Below are 17,379 nucleotides of genomic sequence, written 5' to 3' on the forward strand. Positions count from 1 at the left end.
CCGTTTCCCTCTACTTTGCCCATTAGACTCAATAGAACAGAATGGATAAGACCAGGCACTAAATCAGACTGGGGGTAAAATAACATCATTAATGATAAAGTTTTTTTCTACACAGAAGATCATAAAAAAATATCTTCTGAATTTCACAACACTTTTCCGATGCATTACAGTCTCTTCAAACCATACTTCCTTCAGATTGAAATACTTTCAAAAGTACTGTCCGACTGAATTGTAATAGACTGTTACAGCCCCAATTGAAAATTGGCAAAAAAAAGTTTTAGAAAACAGACAGTGCGATGTCAACAGGTTTCTGATTGTGCTACCTGGATAAAGTTTGCCTTACTTCATTCTCATCACCTGCTCTTCTATGCGTTCACAGTTCACGCCCTCCGGCCTGGCGATATTAAAGTAGTAGCTGCAGTGGGCGACTCTCTGACTGTAAGTCACCTGTTCCTTGTTTACCTTTTATCTGTACTATAGTAGCTAGTACATTAGTGAAGTAATCTACATTACCCAGTTGTAGGACTGTTGCTCATCATATTTTATTGCTACCCGTATTATTACACTCATGCTATTGCTATATTTATAACACTCTCTTTGACCGATTGGCAGGCGGGCAACGGTGTCGGATCGGGATCCAGCGTAATCAACCTACTGGATGTCCGGACGCAGTACAGGGGGTTATCATACAGGTGGGTCCTTATCATAAAGGGTCCTTATCGCTCCTACAATAACACAGCAGTACAAAGTGCAGTGTCAATGTCAGTTCATCTTCCTTTGCTGTGGGTTACCTGGAGGTAGAGGTGAACACTAATCTATATGGTTTACATCTCTAAATAGTCTATAATCAGCCTTTGTGTTTCTCAGTGTCGGTGGAGACGAGAACCTCACCACCGTCACCACTCTTCCCAGTGAGTCCCCTTCTTGTTGCTGTCGTCTTGTCTTAGCTATCAGGCTAATTGTGTAGCCAAAATGTTGCCCAAAGACTGGAATACACATTCACACATTTACATTCAGAAGAGTAAGAAAAATGCTGTTGTTTTATGTGCATCATTATCAATGTAGTCAGGTTTGACGGATATGTCTTTTGTCTTTTGTGTTGCTGCTCAGATATCCTGCGTGAGTTTAACCCCTCCCTGACTGGCTACTCAGTGGGCAAAGGCAAAGAGGACACCACTCAGGCCTTCCTCAACCAGGCTGTGGCCGGAGAAAGAGCCAAGTGAGTCTCATCATCAGTCCATATGATACTCTTCTATCCAGACATACCTGCCTCTCTGACTGACTATGTTTTACTGAATATGTTTTGTCGTTTTTATACTGTTGCTGAATAGTGATGTTAGATTGTCTGTGTTTGTTTTTAAGGGACATACCAGACCAAGTGCGAGCACTGGTGGCCAGGATGAAGAATGACTCGGTAAAAGACAATCCTGAATTATATTTCAATCTACTTTTTGTTTGCCTACCACACATAGATTGATATAATAAGCAAGCTTATATGTGAACATGTTCTCCCCCTCTGTCCTCTTTCACAGAGCATTAATTTCCAAGAAGACTGGAAAGTTATCACTTTGTTCATTGGAGGCAATGACATGTGTGAATACTGCTACAACTCTGTGAGTACCAATACTTGATGATAAGATACACTACATCCAGATACAATACAATACCATTCTGTATCGTGACCTCCTCTAAGAACTCTGTCTGCAGTGATATGGTACCGGATGTGCATGTTCCATTGCTCTGACTGTCACTACCTTTCATTGTCCCACAGCTGTTTTACTCCACTGAAAACTACGTGCGCCACATTCGTGAGTCTCTGGATTACCTTCATAAACAGGTAAGAGCTGTAGACATGCCACAGTTATTTCCACATTTTTACATTTACAAATCTTATCAGCAAGCACATGCATTCCTGTGTTTTCAATTACTTGTTGTTTAACACAAACACTTTTTCTGTCTCTCTGTCTCTCTCTATCTGTCTCTGTCTCTCAGGTGCCGAGGGCCCTGGTCAACCTGGTGGAGCCTCTCTACATCCCCATCCTGAGACAGATGTACACAGAAAAAAATGCCTATCTCAAGTGCCCTACCTGGCTTGCCAAGTAAGAGTCCCTCCCTGCAAGTGGAGAAACTAACTAGAGCAGTTGCTGGAGGGAGTTTTCACCATTGTAAAATCCATGACAGGGAGGGTGCAAGTGCACACTTTGAGTCAGGATGCGCCCTATCCGCAATCCTCCTCATCAAGCCACCACTTTCATATATTTGCCATTACGCAGGGTAATATACCAACGGATCTCTGAAGTCTAGATCAGTAACACCTGATCGTGTGTCTCTCCCTCAGTATTCTGTGTCCCTGTGTCATCTCGCCTAAGGAGAGCTCTGTAACACTTCAGAAACTCCACGTTCTGAACAGAGATTATCAGGTATGGCAAAGACTCATTCTGCAGTGCATTGAGACCACAATATTATACATGACGCTATGGTAAATACCATAAGAGGGTGGTTGCTCATTGATTACCAATAACAAAAATGAACTGTTACCTCTTTCAGCGTGGACTGCATGAGCTAGTGGAGTCAGGACGATACGACACCCATAACAACTTCACGGTGGTCCTGCAGCCTTTCCTGCGAGACATCATCATTCCAGTGATGGAGGTTAGGCACACTGCGTTGTCACTCACTTGTTCTCTAAAACAACAATTGTACGACTGAACCGTGTGTATGAATATTCCAATGCCGTTACATGGCTACACACACACTCCAACGCACAAATGCACGCACACACACATATACTCCGGCAGACGGACACACGCTTGTACACACACACACACACACACACACACACACACACACACACACACACACACACACACACACACACACACACACACACACACACCTATATATACACAGGCAGACGCACACACGCATGTACAGACACACACACACACACACACACACACTGAGTTGATCATGTTCAATTGTAATTACTATGCATTGTTTCATTGAGTGAACAATCTTTTGTATATATACAGTATATATATGAGAGAGAGAGAGCAAAGAATAGTTTTTATACATATACAGTGCCTTCGGAAAGTAGGTTATAGCCTTATTCTAAAATATATATATTTTTTAAATTCCATCGTCAATCTACACACTATACCCTATAATGACAAAGCAAAACAGGTTTTTAGACATTTTGCTGATTTATATATTTTTTTAAACAGATATCACATTTACATAATTATTCAGACCCTTTACTTAGTACCTTGTTAAAGCACCTTTGGCAGTGATTACAGCCTTGACTCTTCTTGGGTATGACGCTACAATCTTGGCACACCTGTATTTGGGGAGTTCTCCCATCTCTGTCAGGTTGGATGGGGAGCATTGCTGCATAGCTATTTCCAGGTCTCTCCAAAGATGTTCGACCGGGCTCTGGCTGGGCCACTCAAGGACATCTCAAGACTTGTCCCAAAGACACTCATTGTCTGTGTGCTTAGGGTTGTTGTCCTGTTGGAGGGTGAACCTTCGCCACAGTCTGAGGTCCTGAGCGCTCTGGAGCAGGTTTTCATCAAAGATCTCTCTGTACTTTGCTCCATTCATCTTTGCCTCAATCCTGACTTATCTCCCAGTTCCTGTCGGTGAAAAACATCCCCACAGCATGATGCTGCCACCACCATGCTTCACCGTAGGGATGGTGCCAGATTTCCTCCAGATCTGACGCTTGGCATACCTGCTTGCTCCACGTTGACGATCCTCTCTCACCTGAGACCCTGAGCAGTCGACGGAAAGTGAGGAGAAAGAATGAGGTGAGGTGAAGGCTTCCGAGCCTCACGCGCAGCACCCCCACAGCATGATGCTGCCACCACCATGCTTCACCGTAGTGATGGTGCCAGATTTTATCCAGACGTGACGCTTGGCATTCAGGCCAAAGAGTTCAATCTTGGTTTCATCAGACCAGAGAATCTTGTTTCTCATGGTCTGAGAGTCCTTTAGGTGCCTTTTGACAAACTCCAAGCGGGCTGTCATGTGCCAAACGGGCTGGTTCTCCCATCTCCACAGAGGAACTCTAGAGCTCTGTCAGAGTCACCATCTGGTTCTTGGTCACCTCCCTGACCAAGGCCCTTCTCCCTTGATTTCTCAGTTTGGCCAGGCGACCAGCTCAAGGAAGAGTCTTGGTGGTTCCAAACTTCTTCCATTTAAGAATGATGTAGGCCACCGTGTTCTTGGGGACCTTCAAGCTTCATGCTGCAGAAATGTTTTGGTACCCTTCCCCATATCTGCGCCTCAACACAATTCTGTCTCGGAGCTCTACGGACAATCCCTTCGACTTCATGGCTTGGTTTTTGCTCTGACGTGCACTGTCAACTGTGTGACCTTATATAGTGAAGTGTGTGCCTTTCAAAATCATGTCCAATCAAGTTGTAGAAACATCTCAAGGATGATCAATGGAAACAGGATGCACCTGAGCTCAATTTTGAGACTCATAGCAAAGGGTTAGAATACTTATGTAAATAAGATATTTCTGTTTTTTATTTTTAATAAATTAGCAAAAATGTGATTTTTTTTTCTTTTGCTTTGTCATTATGGGGTATTGTGTGTAGTTTGCTGAGGAAAATTGTTTATTTAATTAATTTTAGAATAAGGCTGTAGCGTAACAAAATGTGGAAAAAGTCAAGGGGTCTGTATATCCTCTTGGGTTTCTAAACTCACCTGCACACCTTTTTACTTTTTTTCTGCACTTTGTCTTTCACACAAACACAAACACACATATTGACACTACACTCTCTGTCTGACACATAGGATGGACGTCCAGACCGCACTTACTTCAGTCCCGACTGCTTCCATCTCAGTCAGAAGGCCCAGACTCGGATGGCTCGTGGTCTCTGGAACAACATGGTGAGACCCAATACACTCTTAGAAAAGGGTTCTGTGGCTGTCCCCAGATAGAACCCTTTTGGGTTCCAGCTAGAACTCTTTTGTGTTCCAGGTAGAACCCTCTGTGGAAAAGGTTTTACATGAAATCCAAAAGGGTCCTACCTGGAACCAAAAGGGGTTCTTAAAAGAGTTCTTCTATGGGGACAGCACAACAACCGTTTTTGCTTCTAGAGAGAAAGAAATGTGCTATGAGTGTAACACATAATATGTATGGCAGCCTAGGCAAACCCTTCACATTGTCAAATGTTGAACTTGTTTTGAAGTTCTGAAAACTACAAACGGTCCCAAATCCAGATATTTTCAAATCATTGAGGTATCTTTATCAAAACCTGAGTTAGGAGGTTTTAAAGTTGACTTCAGCCAAAAAGTAAAAACGGAGAAAACGGCATTCAAAGACTCTTGTTTTTTTCTAATTCCATTGAGAGGCATGAGAGGAAAAACACCAACACAACTTGATTGTTTCAAAAGAGATTGTCACTACATTTATTATTTTTTAAAACAGTAACTGCTGGTATTGTTTGCATTCAATAATCATTACTAGAATTAATGATTCTACTATACAATAATAGATACATATACAGTATAATATAATGATACAAAATAACGTACATTTCACTGCGATTATGAACCATCAACAACAAATTCCTAAAATGAAAAACATTCAAGAAAGATCTGTTTGATTTGACCATATATAACACTGCCACTGGAAAGATGGCAAAAATAATGGTAATAATTAGCTATGCCATCTTGTCTTCAAACTTGTCTTCAATAGTACTGTTACTCCAACAACTATAGTCTACCTTGAACAAATGCAAAGTAGATGCAGGTAGTGAAGGCCTGATAGTTTATAAAGTCTAGCTTAATGCATTGTGTACTTAACTAGCTAGCTAGCTATCTTAACATACCTGCTTGCTCCACGTTGAAGATCCTCTCTCACCTGAGACCCCGAGCAGTCGACAGAAAGTGAGGAGAAAAAATGAGGTGAGGTGAAGGCTTCTGAGCCTCACCCCAATGACCAGGAAAATGCCTGAGATGACTCTGGCCCAGTGGGAGTACGATTCATTAAGAAGGTGAACCCATAACTTTTGGCCGATCCGTTTGTGGTATCAGGCTGGGTGAAGAAGGAGTTGGGTTCTGTTCATTCGGTCAAAGTATCCAGAGGTGGACTTGTGTTTATTTTGTGTGTGTCTGCTGCTCAGAGGAAGAGGGTGCTGCGCGTTTTGAGACATGAGGTGAAAGTGGTGTCCTGCTTTGCTCTCCGGAGCAGTGCACCGCTGACAGGAGTGACAACTGGGGTGGGGTTGAGTGTTAGGGTGGATCAACTGAAGTTGGGGATCCCCGGTGTCTGTGATGCATGCCATTTGGGGCGACTCAGACCCGGTGGCGAGCGCAAGACTTGGAGACCCTGTCTGTCATTCTGAGTTTTGATGCAGAGTGTTTTCCAGATAGTCATGCTAGGGTATATACAGTTGAAGTCGGAAGTTTACATACACTTAGGTTGGAGTCATTAAAACTCGTTTTTCAACCACTCCACAAATTTCTTGTTAAAAAACTATAGTTTTGGTAAGTCGGTTAGGACATCTACTTAGTGCATGACACAAGATTATTTCACGTATAATTCACTGTATCACAATTCCAGTAGGTCAAACGTTTACATACATTAAGTTGACTGTGCCTTTAAACAGCTTGGAAAATTCCAGACAATTATGTCATTGCTTTAGAAGCTTCTGATAGGCTAATTGACATAATTTGAGTCAATTGGAGGTGTACCTGTGGATGTATTTCAAGGCCTACCTTCAAACTCAGTGTCTCTTTGCTTGACATCATGGGAAAATCAAAAGAAATCAGCCAAGACCTCAGAAATCAAATTGTAGACCTCCACAAGTCTGGTTAATCTTTGGGAGCAATTTCCAAATGCCTGAAGGTGCCACGTTCATCTGTACCAACAATAGTGTGCAAGTATAAACACCATGGGACCACGCAGCCGTCATACCGCTCAGGAAGGAGACGCGTTCTGTCTCCTAGAGATGAACGTACTTTGGTGCGAAAAGTGAAAATCAATCCCAGAACAACAGCAAAGGATCTTGTGAAGATGCTGGAGGAAACAGGTACAAAGTATCTATATCCACATTAAAACGAGTCCTATATCGACATAACCTGAAAGGTCGCTCAGCAAGGAAGAAGCCACTGCTCCAAACCGCCATAAAAAAGCCAGACTACGGTTTGCAACTGCACATAGGGACAAAGATCATACTTTTTGGAGAAATGTCCTGTGGTCTGATGAAACAAAAATAGAACTGTTTGGCCATAATGACCATCGTTATGTTTGGAGGAAAAAGGGGGACGCTTGCAAGCCGAAGAACACCATCCCAGCCGTGAAGCAGGGGGTGGCAGCATCATGTTGTGGGGGTGCTTTGCTGCAGGAGGGACTGGTGTACTTCACAAAATAGATGGCACCATGAGGCAGGAAAATGATGTGGATAAATTGAAACAACATCAGTCAGGAAGTTAAAGCTTGGTCACAAATGGGTCTTCCAAATGGACAATGACCCCAAGCATACTTCCAAAGTTGTGGCAAAATGGCTTAAGGACAACAAAGTCAAGGTATTGGAGTGGCCATCACAAAGCCCTGACCTCAATCCTATAGAAAATTTGTGGGCAGAACTGAAAAAGCGTGTGTGAGCAAGGAGGCCTACAAACCTGACTCAGTTACACCAACTCTGTCAGGAGGAATGGGCCAAAATGCACCCAACTTATTGTGGGAAGCTTGTGGAAGGCTATCCGAAACGTTTGACCCAAGTTAAACAATTTAAAGGCAATGCTACCAAATACTAATTGAGTGTATGTAAACTTCTGACCCACTGGGAATGTGATGAAAGAAATAAAAGATGAAATAAAAAATTATCTCAAATATTATTCGGACATTTCACATTCTTAAAATAAAGTGGTGATCTTAACTGGCCTAAGACAGGGAATTCTTATTAGGATTAAATGTCAGGAATTGTGAAAAACTGAGTTTTGAAATGTATTTGGCTAAGGTGTATGTAAACTTCCGACTTTAACTGTGTATATATATATATATATATATATATATATATATATATATATATATATATATATATATATATGGTTAGATGGCGGTGCACAAAAGAATTCGGAATGGTGACATTTGGGCGATCGGTTTTCTATCGCTCATTTGCACGTCAATGATATCATGTCACCGTGTGGGACTGTGGATCAATTAACCTTGTCGGAGTGGGCACCCTCATTCTAGTTTGTGAGCTAGGCAGGCTACTGCCTGGGAAGGTAGGGGGAGCAGGGGAATCTATCAAATAGCGCACCTCTAACTTTGTACATTACTAATGCAATTAGTAAAATCAGTCACACTATGAAATACTACCAAATAAACCACATATCATCCATAATACTGTGAATATATAGTTTCACAAACATATTTTTGCATTTTTTTCTGTTTTGAGCAAAATCATTAAGAATAATATAAAACAAGTCTGCACACCACCAAGGTGAATTGGTTTAGTCTTGACTCTTGGTTGACAGTGTTGGGGGATGGGTAATGTATTGATGCTCGAGTGCCAAATCGACACAAATTTGTTTCTATTTGTCTTTGTTACATCTTTTTGATATTATTTTTGTATATATTTTTATATTTATATAGTTTTAAATGTTATGATTATTTATTTGTGTTGTTCCAAATGTCTGAATTAAATGACAGTTAGTGCAGAATGGTGTTTTTTTTGGTGGGGGGAGCGGGGGGTAGCCCAGAGAGCCTTACAAGCTAGAACCGCCACTGATAGGATATTGATTGCTTTGCTACCTAAAATCGAAATAATTCTGAACGGCTGAAATTACTGCAATACTTTTAATATATTTTCATAACTTTTCATGACATTTTTGCCAGCTAATAGGCCTGACCACTGATCAAGCATCGGAAGAAAGTCTGAACCTCTTTTAGGAACGTTACTCATTAGCTACGGCGTATGGCTACTTTTAGACAAAATGAAAATCCGACCAGCCTGATGTAATTGATCTGTAGCATGTTGCCTTGAATGGGCAAGTCAGCTGCGACACTCAGGTCGGGGAAGTTTGAGCTAGCGTTTTCACATCGAGCATGCAAGCTAACATAAAAAAAAATGGAAACCAACAATTTTCCTTAAATAATGATGCAATATTTTTACATTACAATAAAGTAAAGGGTTTAAAGATTTCAAAACAACCAAAATCTCAATTTCCACAAAAACAAATTTTTGTTGCATTTTGCTTTTTTCCTAACAATAAGTAATCTGCGACACCTGACAGGTTCTCGTAGGCCACCTCACATATATCCATCTATATATTATATAGAGCCTGACATTTCATATATACATGTGCCAATAAATGTGACATGTCATAACATATACAGCATATGGCTCTGACTGTCACTACCCAAAACACAACACTGTGTTGCACTGAGGGACATAAAGGAAGATTCACAAAATTGAGACACAAATAACACCTTGAGTTGAAATGCAAGCTATTATACAATCCTCCCAGTTCTTTTCAATTCTCTGACATGTTGCTGAATCATTCTTGTTGCTTTTGTGTTCCACTAGCTGGAGCCTCTGGGCAAGAAGACTGCCCAACAGGACTTTAATGATGATATCCCTGTGAAATGCCCCTCTAAGGTACAACATTAAGACAATATGTTTACAATTGTCGGAACTATAGAACTACTGTGACGTCTTCACTTTATTTCATTGCATTTACTGAGATATTTTGGTCACCCTTTTGGAGTTTTACAGAAAAGAGTGCAATTAGAACATGTCAATTCACGAATATAAAGTGTTGATAGTACTATATGTTTAGCTGATACAACTGTGTCTCTGTCTTCCCCCAAGACCTCACCATTCGTGTGGACCTATGTCAACAGCAACTACACCTATGAGGAACCCACCCCAACACTTCCACCAATTACGGTAGTCCACCATTCCAGGTTTAAATCTCTGTGCCCTCCAGTAAAAAAGTTACATGTGTAGATAAGGTGGACCAAGTCAAAACTTTCAAGTTATAGAGGAGTAATGATAACTGTTATTACAGCAATGTGTTACTCGTTAATTTAGGTATTCAATATATGACAATGCTGTCTCACATTCATCTGTCAATATGTTGTCTGTCTTCTCTCCCAGAACTGGGGAAGTGACTTCTCTTGTGGGAATTTTGCTCCATCCACCTCTGTGCCTACATCAGGTGAGAGTGAGAGAAGTGTAGTAAGAGGTGACAAGGTTTCATAAGAGGAAGTGCATGACTGAGGGAAGGCCAATGATCTGGTTGCATGACATTTGTCCAACCCCCTCACCACACCAATCACACAACGTGTCTGAGATAGGTGTCGAAACCCAACAGTGTATGATTAATTTGTTGTAACATTATGGACAATGGAAAGTAAAGAGATGCTGGTGTGTTTGTGTTTATGTATCAATATGTTCCTCTGTCCCCAGTTCATAAGCTGCGACCAGGAGATATCAAGGTGGTGGCAGCACTGGGAGACTCAAACACTGTAAGAGAGTGTTTGTGTGTGTGTGTGTGTGTGTGTGTGTGTGTGTGTGTGTGTGTGTGTGTGTGTGTGTGTGTGTGTGTGTGTGTGTGTGTGTGTGTGTGTGTGTGTGTGTGTGTGTGTGTGTGTGTGTGTGTGTGTGTGTGTGTGTGTGTGCACGCCTGTGTGCATGCATGGGTGCTTGTAAAATAGAACAATCTGAATGTGCTGATAGCAAATTTGCTGACATATCCAGGGATTTTTATGCCATTGTAATCCTTGGGCTGGCCCTAAAAGTCCAAACAGTGTAAAAAAACAACAACACTTGGTGCATTTTAGGGATGAAAAATGCTTTAAGTGTAAACTTAAACTACTAAAACCAGATACAAAGTATGCAGAAAAGAGAATGGACATATACAGTGGGGAGAACAAGTATTTGATACACTGCTGATTTTGCAGGTTTTCCTACTTACAAAGCATGTAGAGGTCTGTAATTTTTATCATAGGTACACTTCAACTGTGGGAGACGGAATCTAAAACAAAAATCCATAAAATCACATTGTATGATTTTTAAGTAATTAATTTGCATTTTATTGCATGACATAAGTATTTGATACATCAGAAAAGCAGAACTTAATATTTGGTACAGAAACCTTTGTTTGCAATTACAGAGATCATACGTTTCCTGTAGTTCTTGACCAGGTTTGCACACACTGCAGCAGGGATTTTGGCCCACTCCTCCATACAGACCTTCTCCAGATCCTTCAGGTTTCGGGGCTGTCGCTGGGCAATACGGACTTTCAGTTCCCTCCAAAGATTTTCTATTGGGTTCAGGTCTGGAGACTGGCTAGGTCACTCCAGGACATTGAGATTTTTCTTACGGAGCCACTCCTTAGTTGCCCTGGCTGTGTGTTTCGGGTCGTTGTCATGCTGGAAGACCCAGCCACGACCCATCTTCAATGCTCTTACTGAGGGAAGGAGGTTGTTGGCCAAGATCTCGCGATACATGGCCCCATCCATCCTCCCCTCAATACGGTGCAGTCGTCCTGTCCCCTTTGCAGAAAAGCATCCCCAAAGAATGATGTTTCCACCTCCATGCTTCACGGTTGGGATGGTGTTCTTGGGGTTGTACTCATCCTTCTTCTTCCTCCAAACACGGTGAGTGGAGTTTAGACCAAAAAGCTATATTTTTGTCTCATCAGACCACATGACCTTCTCCCATTCCTCCTCTGGATCATCCAGATGGTCATTGGCAAACTTCAGACGGGCCTGGACATGCGCTGGCATGAGCAGGGGGACCTTGCGTGCGCTGCAGGATTTTAATCCATGACGGCGTAGTGTGTTACTAATGGTTTTCTTTGAGACTGTGGTCCCAGCTCTCTTCAGGTCATTGACCAGGTCCTGCCGTGTAGTTCTGGGCTGATCCCTCACCTTCCTCATGATCATTGATGCCCCACGAGGTGAGATCTTGCATGGAGCCCCAGACCGAGGGTGATTGACCGTCATCTTGAACTTCTTCCATTTTCTAATAATTGCGCCAACAGTTGTTGCCTTCTCACCAAGCTGCTTGCCTATTGTCCTGTAGCCCATCCCAGCCTTGTGCAGGTCTACAATCTTATCCCTGATGTCCTTACACAGCTCTCTGGTCTTGGGCATTGTGGAGAGGTTGGAGTCTGTTTGATTGAGTGTGTGGACAGGTGTCTTTTATACAGGTAACGAGTTCAAACAGGTGCAGTTAATACAGGTAATGAGTGGAGAACAGGAGGGCTTCTTAAAGAAAAACTAACAGGTCTGTGAGAGACGGAATTCTTACTGGTTGGTAGGTGATCAAATACTTATGTCATGCAACAAAATGCAAATTAATTACTTAAAAATCATACAATGTGATTTTCTGGATTTTTGTTTTAGATTCCGTCTCTCACAGTTGAAGTGTACCTATGATAAAAATGACAGACGTCTACATGCTTTGTAAGTAGGAAAACCTGCAAAATCGGCAGTGTATCAAATACTTGTTCTCCCCACTGTAGATGTTTTTATAATATCCTCTTTGGGAACTAACAATCACCTAAATAAAAGCTAGACAGTCAGGGAGAATTAAAGATTCCAAAAACTATGAATTTAGCAGTATTCATTTTGTTATTATGTTTGAGAAAAAGAAAAATGTGTAGAATTGCTGGAAATTGACATAGAAATGCTGAAATTTCTCTACAGCGCCAAGTTGGGGGCCTCTAAAATGTTCTCTAAAATGTAGCCGCGCTGATGTCTGACCTCGCTCATTCTTTTTTTGTTGTTCTTTTTTTCCAACTTTATTTAACCAGGTAGGCCAGTTGAGGTCAAGTTCTCATTTACAACTGCGACCTGGCCAAGATGAAGCAAAGCAGTGCAACAAAAAACAACAACACAAGAGTTACACGTGGGATAAACAAAAGTACAGTCAATAACACAATAGAAAAATCTATATACAGTGTGTGCTAATGGAGAAAGGAGGTAGGCAATAAATAGGCCATAGTAGCGAAGTAATTACAATTTAGCAAATTAACAGTGGAGTGATAGATGTGCAGATGATGATGTGCAAGTAGAAATACTGGTGTGCAAAAGAGCACAAAAGTAAATAAAAACAATATGGGGATGAGGTAAGTAGTTGGATGGGATATTTACAGATGGGCTGTGTACAGCTGCCGCGATCGGTAAGCTGCTCAGATAGCTGATGCTTAAAGTTAGTGAGGGAGATATAAGTCTCCAACTTCAGCGATTTTTGCAATTCGTTCCAGTCATTGGCAGCAGAGAACTGGAAGGAAAGGCGGCCAAAAGAGGTGTTGGCTTTGGGGATGACCAGTGAGATATACCTGCTGGGGCGTGTGCTACGGGTGGGTGTTGCTATGGTGACCAGTGAGCTGAGATAAGGCGGAGCTTTACCTAGCAAAGACTTATAGATGACCTGGAGCCAGTGGGTTTGGCGCCGAATATGTAGCGAGGGCCAGCCGACGAGAGCATACAGGTCGCAATGGTGGGTGGTATATGGGGCTTTGGTGACAAAACGGATGGCACTGTGATAGACTGCATCCAGTTTGCTGAGTAGAGTGTTGGAGGCTATTTTGTAAATTACATCCCCGAAGTCGAGCATCGGTAGGATAGTCAGATTTCCAAAGGTATGTTTGGCAGCGTGAGTGAAGGAGGCTTTGTTGCGAAAGGAAGCTGATTCCAGATTTAATTTTGGATTGGAGATGCCTAATATAAGTCTGGAAGGAGAGTTAACAGTCTAGCCAGACACCTAGGTATTTGTAGTCCACATATTCTAAGTCAGAACCGTCCAGAGTAGTGATGCTAGTCGGGCAGGCGGGTGCGGGCAGTGATCGGTTTGAAGAGCATGCATTTAGTTTTACTAACATTTAAAGAGCAGTTGGAGGCCACGGAGGGAGTGATGTATGGCATTGAAGCTCGTTTGGAGGTTTGTTAACACAGTGTCCAAAGAAGGGCCAGATGTATACAGAATGGTGTCGTCCGCGTGCGGTGGGTCAAGGAATCACCCGCAGCAAGAGTGACATTGTTGATATATACAGAGAAAAGAGTCGGCCTGAGAATTTAACCCTGTGGTACCCCCATAGAGACTACCAGAGGTCCGGACAACATGCCCTCCGATTTGACACACTGAACTCTTTCTGAGAAGAAATTGGTGAACTAGGCGAGGCAGTCATTTGAGAAAAGAAACCAAGGCTGTTGAGTCTGCCGATAAGAATACTGTGATTGACAGAGTCGAAAGCCTTGGCCAGGTCGATGAAGATGGCTGCACAGTACTGTCTTTTATCAATGGCGGTTATGATATCGTTTAGGACCTTGAGCGTGGCTGAGGTGCACCCGTGGCCAGCTCGGAAACCGGATTGCACAGCTGAGAAGGTACGGTGGGATTCGAAATGGTCAGTGATCTGTTTGTTAACTTGGCTTTCAAAGACTTTAGAAAGGCAGAGCAGGATGGATATAGGTCTGTAACAGTTTGGGTCTAGAGTGTCACCCCCTTTGAAGAGGGGGATGACCACGGCAGCTTTCCAATCTTTAGGAATCTTGGACGATACGAAGGAGAGGTTGAACAGACTAGTAATAGGGGTTGCAACAATGGCGGCGGATAATTTTAGAAAGAGAGGGTCCAGATTGTCTAGCCCAGCTGATTTGTACGGGTCCAGGTTTTGCAGCTCTTTCAGAACATCAGCTATCTGGATTTGGGTGAAGTAGAAGCTGGGGAGGCTTGGGCAAGTAGCTGAGGGGGTGCGGAGCTGTTGGCCGGGGTTGGAGTAGCCAGGAGGAAAGCATGGCCAGCCGAAGAGAAATGCTTATTGAAATTCTCGATTATTGTGGATTTATCAGTGGTGACAGTGTTTCCTAGCCTCAGTGCAGTGGGTGGAGGTGCTCTTATTCTCCATGCTTTCGTCCCAAAACGTTTTGGAGTTAGAGCTACAGGTTGCAAATTTCTGTTTTAAAAAGCTAGCCTTTGCTTTCCTAACTGACTGTGTGTATTGGTTCCTGACTACCCTGAAAAGTTGCATATCGCAGGGTCTATTCGATGCTAGTGCTGTACGCCACAGGATGTTTTTGTGATGGTCGAGGGCAGTCAGGTCTGGAGTGAACCAAGGGCTATATCTGTTCTTAGTTCTACATTTTTTGAAAGGGGCATGCTTATTTAAGATGGTGAGGAAATTACTTTTAAAGAGCAACCAGGCATCCTCTACTGACGGGATGAGGTCAATATCCTTCCAGGATACCCAGGCCAGGTTGATTAGAAAGGCCTGCTTGCAGAAGTGTTTTTGGGAGCGTTTGACAGTGATGAGGAGTGGTCGTTTGACCGCGGACCCATAACGGATTCAGGCAATGAGGCAGTGATCGCTGAGATCCTGATTGAAAACAGCAGAGGTGTATTTGGAGGGCAAGTTGGTCAGGATAATATCTATGAGGGTGCCCATGTTTACAGATTTAGGGTTGTACCTGGTGGGTTCCTTGATAATTTGTGTGAGTTTGAGGGCATCTAGCTTAGATTGTAGGCCTGCCGGGGTGTTAAGCATATCCTAGTTTAGGTCACCTAACAGAACGAACTCTGAAGATAGATGGGGGGCAATCAATTCACATATGGTGTCCAGGGTACAGCTGGGAGCTGAGGGGGGTCTATAACAGGCGGCAAACAGTGAGAAACTTACTTCTGGAGAGATTCATTTTTTAAATTAGAAACTTGAACTGTTTGTGCATAGACCTGGAAAGTAAGCCTGAAAAGATCTATCAATCTCTGCAGTAGATTGCAACTTCTCCCCCTTTGGCAGTTCTATCTTGACGGAAAATGTTGTAGTTGGGGATGGAAATTTCAGAGTTTTTGGTGGCCTTCCTAAGCCAGGATTCCGACACGGCAAGGACATCCGGGTTGGCGGAGTGTGCTAAAGCAGTGAGTAAAACAAACTTAGGAAGGAAGCTTCTGATGCTAACATGCATGAAACCAAGGCATTTACGGTTACAGAAGTCAACAAATGAGAATGCCTGGGGACACACAGTGCCTGGGTTAACCTCTACATCACCCGAGGAACAGAGGAGGAGTAGGGTATGGGTACGGCTAAAGGCTATCAGAACTGGTCGTCTAGTGCGTTGGGAACAGAGAATGAATGGAACAGATTTCTGGACGTGGTAAGATAGATTCAGGGCATAATGTACAGACAGGGGTATGGAAGGGTGCGGGTACATTGGAGGTAAACCTAGGCATTTAGTGATGATAAGAGAGCTTGCATCTCTGGAGGCACTAGTTATGCTAGTTGAGGTCCCCGCATGTGTGGGAGGTGGGACAAAAGAGCTATCTGAGGCATGCTGAGTAGGACTAGCGGCTCCGCAGTAAAATAAAACAATGATAACTACCCTAACCAACAGTATACAAGGCATATTGACATTAGAGACATAAAGCGAGGCATAAAGCAATCTTAGGTGTTGATTGGGAGAGCTAGGTAAGACAATAACGGGTAAGACAACAATAGGTAATCAGCTAAGACAACAACAACAGGTAAAATGGCGATGAATGGGCAGAGAGGGTCAGTTAATTACACACAGGGCATGAGTTCGAGGCTGGGGCCGACAGATAAACAAAATAAACAAAATGGAGTACCATGATTAATGAACAGTCCAGCAGACATCAGCTATGTAGCCAAGTGATCATAGGGTCCAGTGAACAGCAATAGATGAGACAGGAAAGCCGTTAGGTAGTCGTTACTACGCTAGCCAGGAGATGTGCGTGGCTTGAGGCTAACTGGTGCTAGCTTCGGGACAAGGGCGTCACCGATGTCCGGCAAAGGCCGGTTGAGGGCACATCGGATGGAATTACGTCGGTTGCTTCTAGTCGTGTTAGTGAAGGGTCCGGGAGGCATCAGCTGTGTAGCCGAGTGATCATAGGGTCCACTGAGCAGGCCGGGAGATGGGCCTGGCTCAAGACTAGCTTCGGGGCTGGGCCACTCGGTAGCAGCTAGCTAGCTGCGATGATCCAGTGTAATGGTCAAGAGCTTACGGCAGGAATCCAGTGATGTAGTGGACAAAAGCAGCCCGATATGCTCAGGGTTGTTATCGTGCTGTGCAGACTGGCAGGTATTATCCAGGCTAAAAGTAGCTGGTGTCTGAGCTAAAGGTAAAAGCCGCTAGCAGTGGCTAACAATGACTAAATAGCTAATTAGCTGGTTAGCTTCTGATGGCTAGTCCCTGATGGAGGTTCAAGCTATAAGGTCTAAAAATAGCAGATCCGTATCACACTGGGTGAGGCGTGTTGCTGGAAGGTATATTTAATTTAGAAATGGAAAAAAAGGTTTAAATATATTGAAATATATACAACAACAAAAAACAAAAAAACATAAAATGTACACGGGACAACAACAAACACGTCCGTACTGCTATGCCATCTTGGA

General features: G+C 43.0%; 1 protein-coding gene across 1 annotated transcript in view; it reads left to right on the forward strand.

Annotated features, from left to right (window-relative positions):
- The window catches only part of LOC139556534 (phospholipase B1, membrane-associated-like), a 40,712-nt gene that overhangs the window by 12,499 nt on the left and 10,834 nt on the right, over positions 1-17,379 (forward strand). The window contains exons 16-30 of the mRNA XM_071370591.1: positions 380-438; positions 613-692; positions 868-911; positions 1,111-1,219; positions 1,363-1,414; positions 1,533-1,613; positions 1,772-1,837; positions 1,993-2,099; positions 2,339-2,420; positions 2,548-2,652; positions 4,801-4,896; positions 9,546-9,617; positions 9,831-9,908; positions 10,119-10,179; positions 10,431-10,489. Coding sequence (XP_071226692.1) covers positions 380-438; positions 613-692; positions 868-911; positions 1,111-1,219; positions 1,363-1,414; positions 1,533-1,613; positions 1,772-1,837; positions 1,993-2,099; positions 2,339-2,420; positions 2,548-2,652; positions 4,801-4,896; positions 9,546-9,617; positions 9,831-9,908; positions 10,119-10,179; positions 10,431-10,489 — 1,151 coding nt within the window. The remainder of the gene's footprint in view (positions 1-379; positions 439-612; positions 693-867; positions 912-1,110; positions 1,220-1,362; positions 1,415-1,532; positions 1,614-1,771; positions 1,838-1,992; positions 2,100-2,338; positions 2,421-2,547; positions 2,653-4,800; positions 4,897-9,545; positions 9,618-9,830; positions 9,909-10,118; positions 10,180-10,430; positions 10,490-17,379) is intronic.

Source organism: Salvelinus alpinus, chromosome 27, assembly GCF_045679555.1.
Source record: "Salvelinus alpinus chromosome 27, SLU_Salpinus.1, whole genome shotgun sequence".
Classification (NCBI taxonomy): domain Eukaryota; kingdom Metazoa; phylum Chordata; class Actinopteri; order Salmoniformes; family Salmonidae; genus Salvelinus; species Salvelinus alpinus.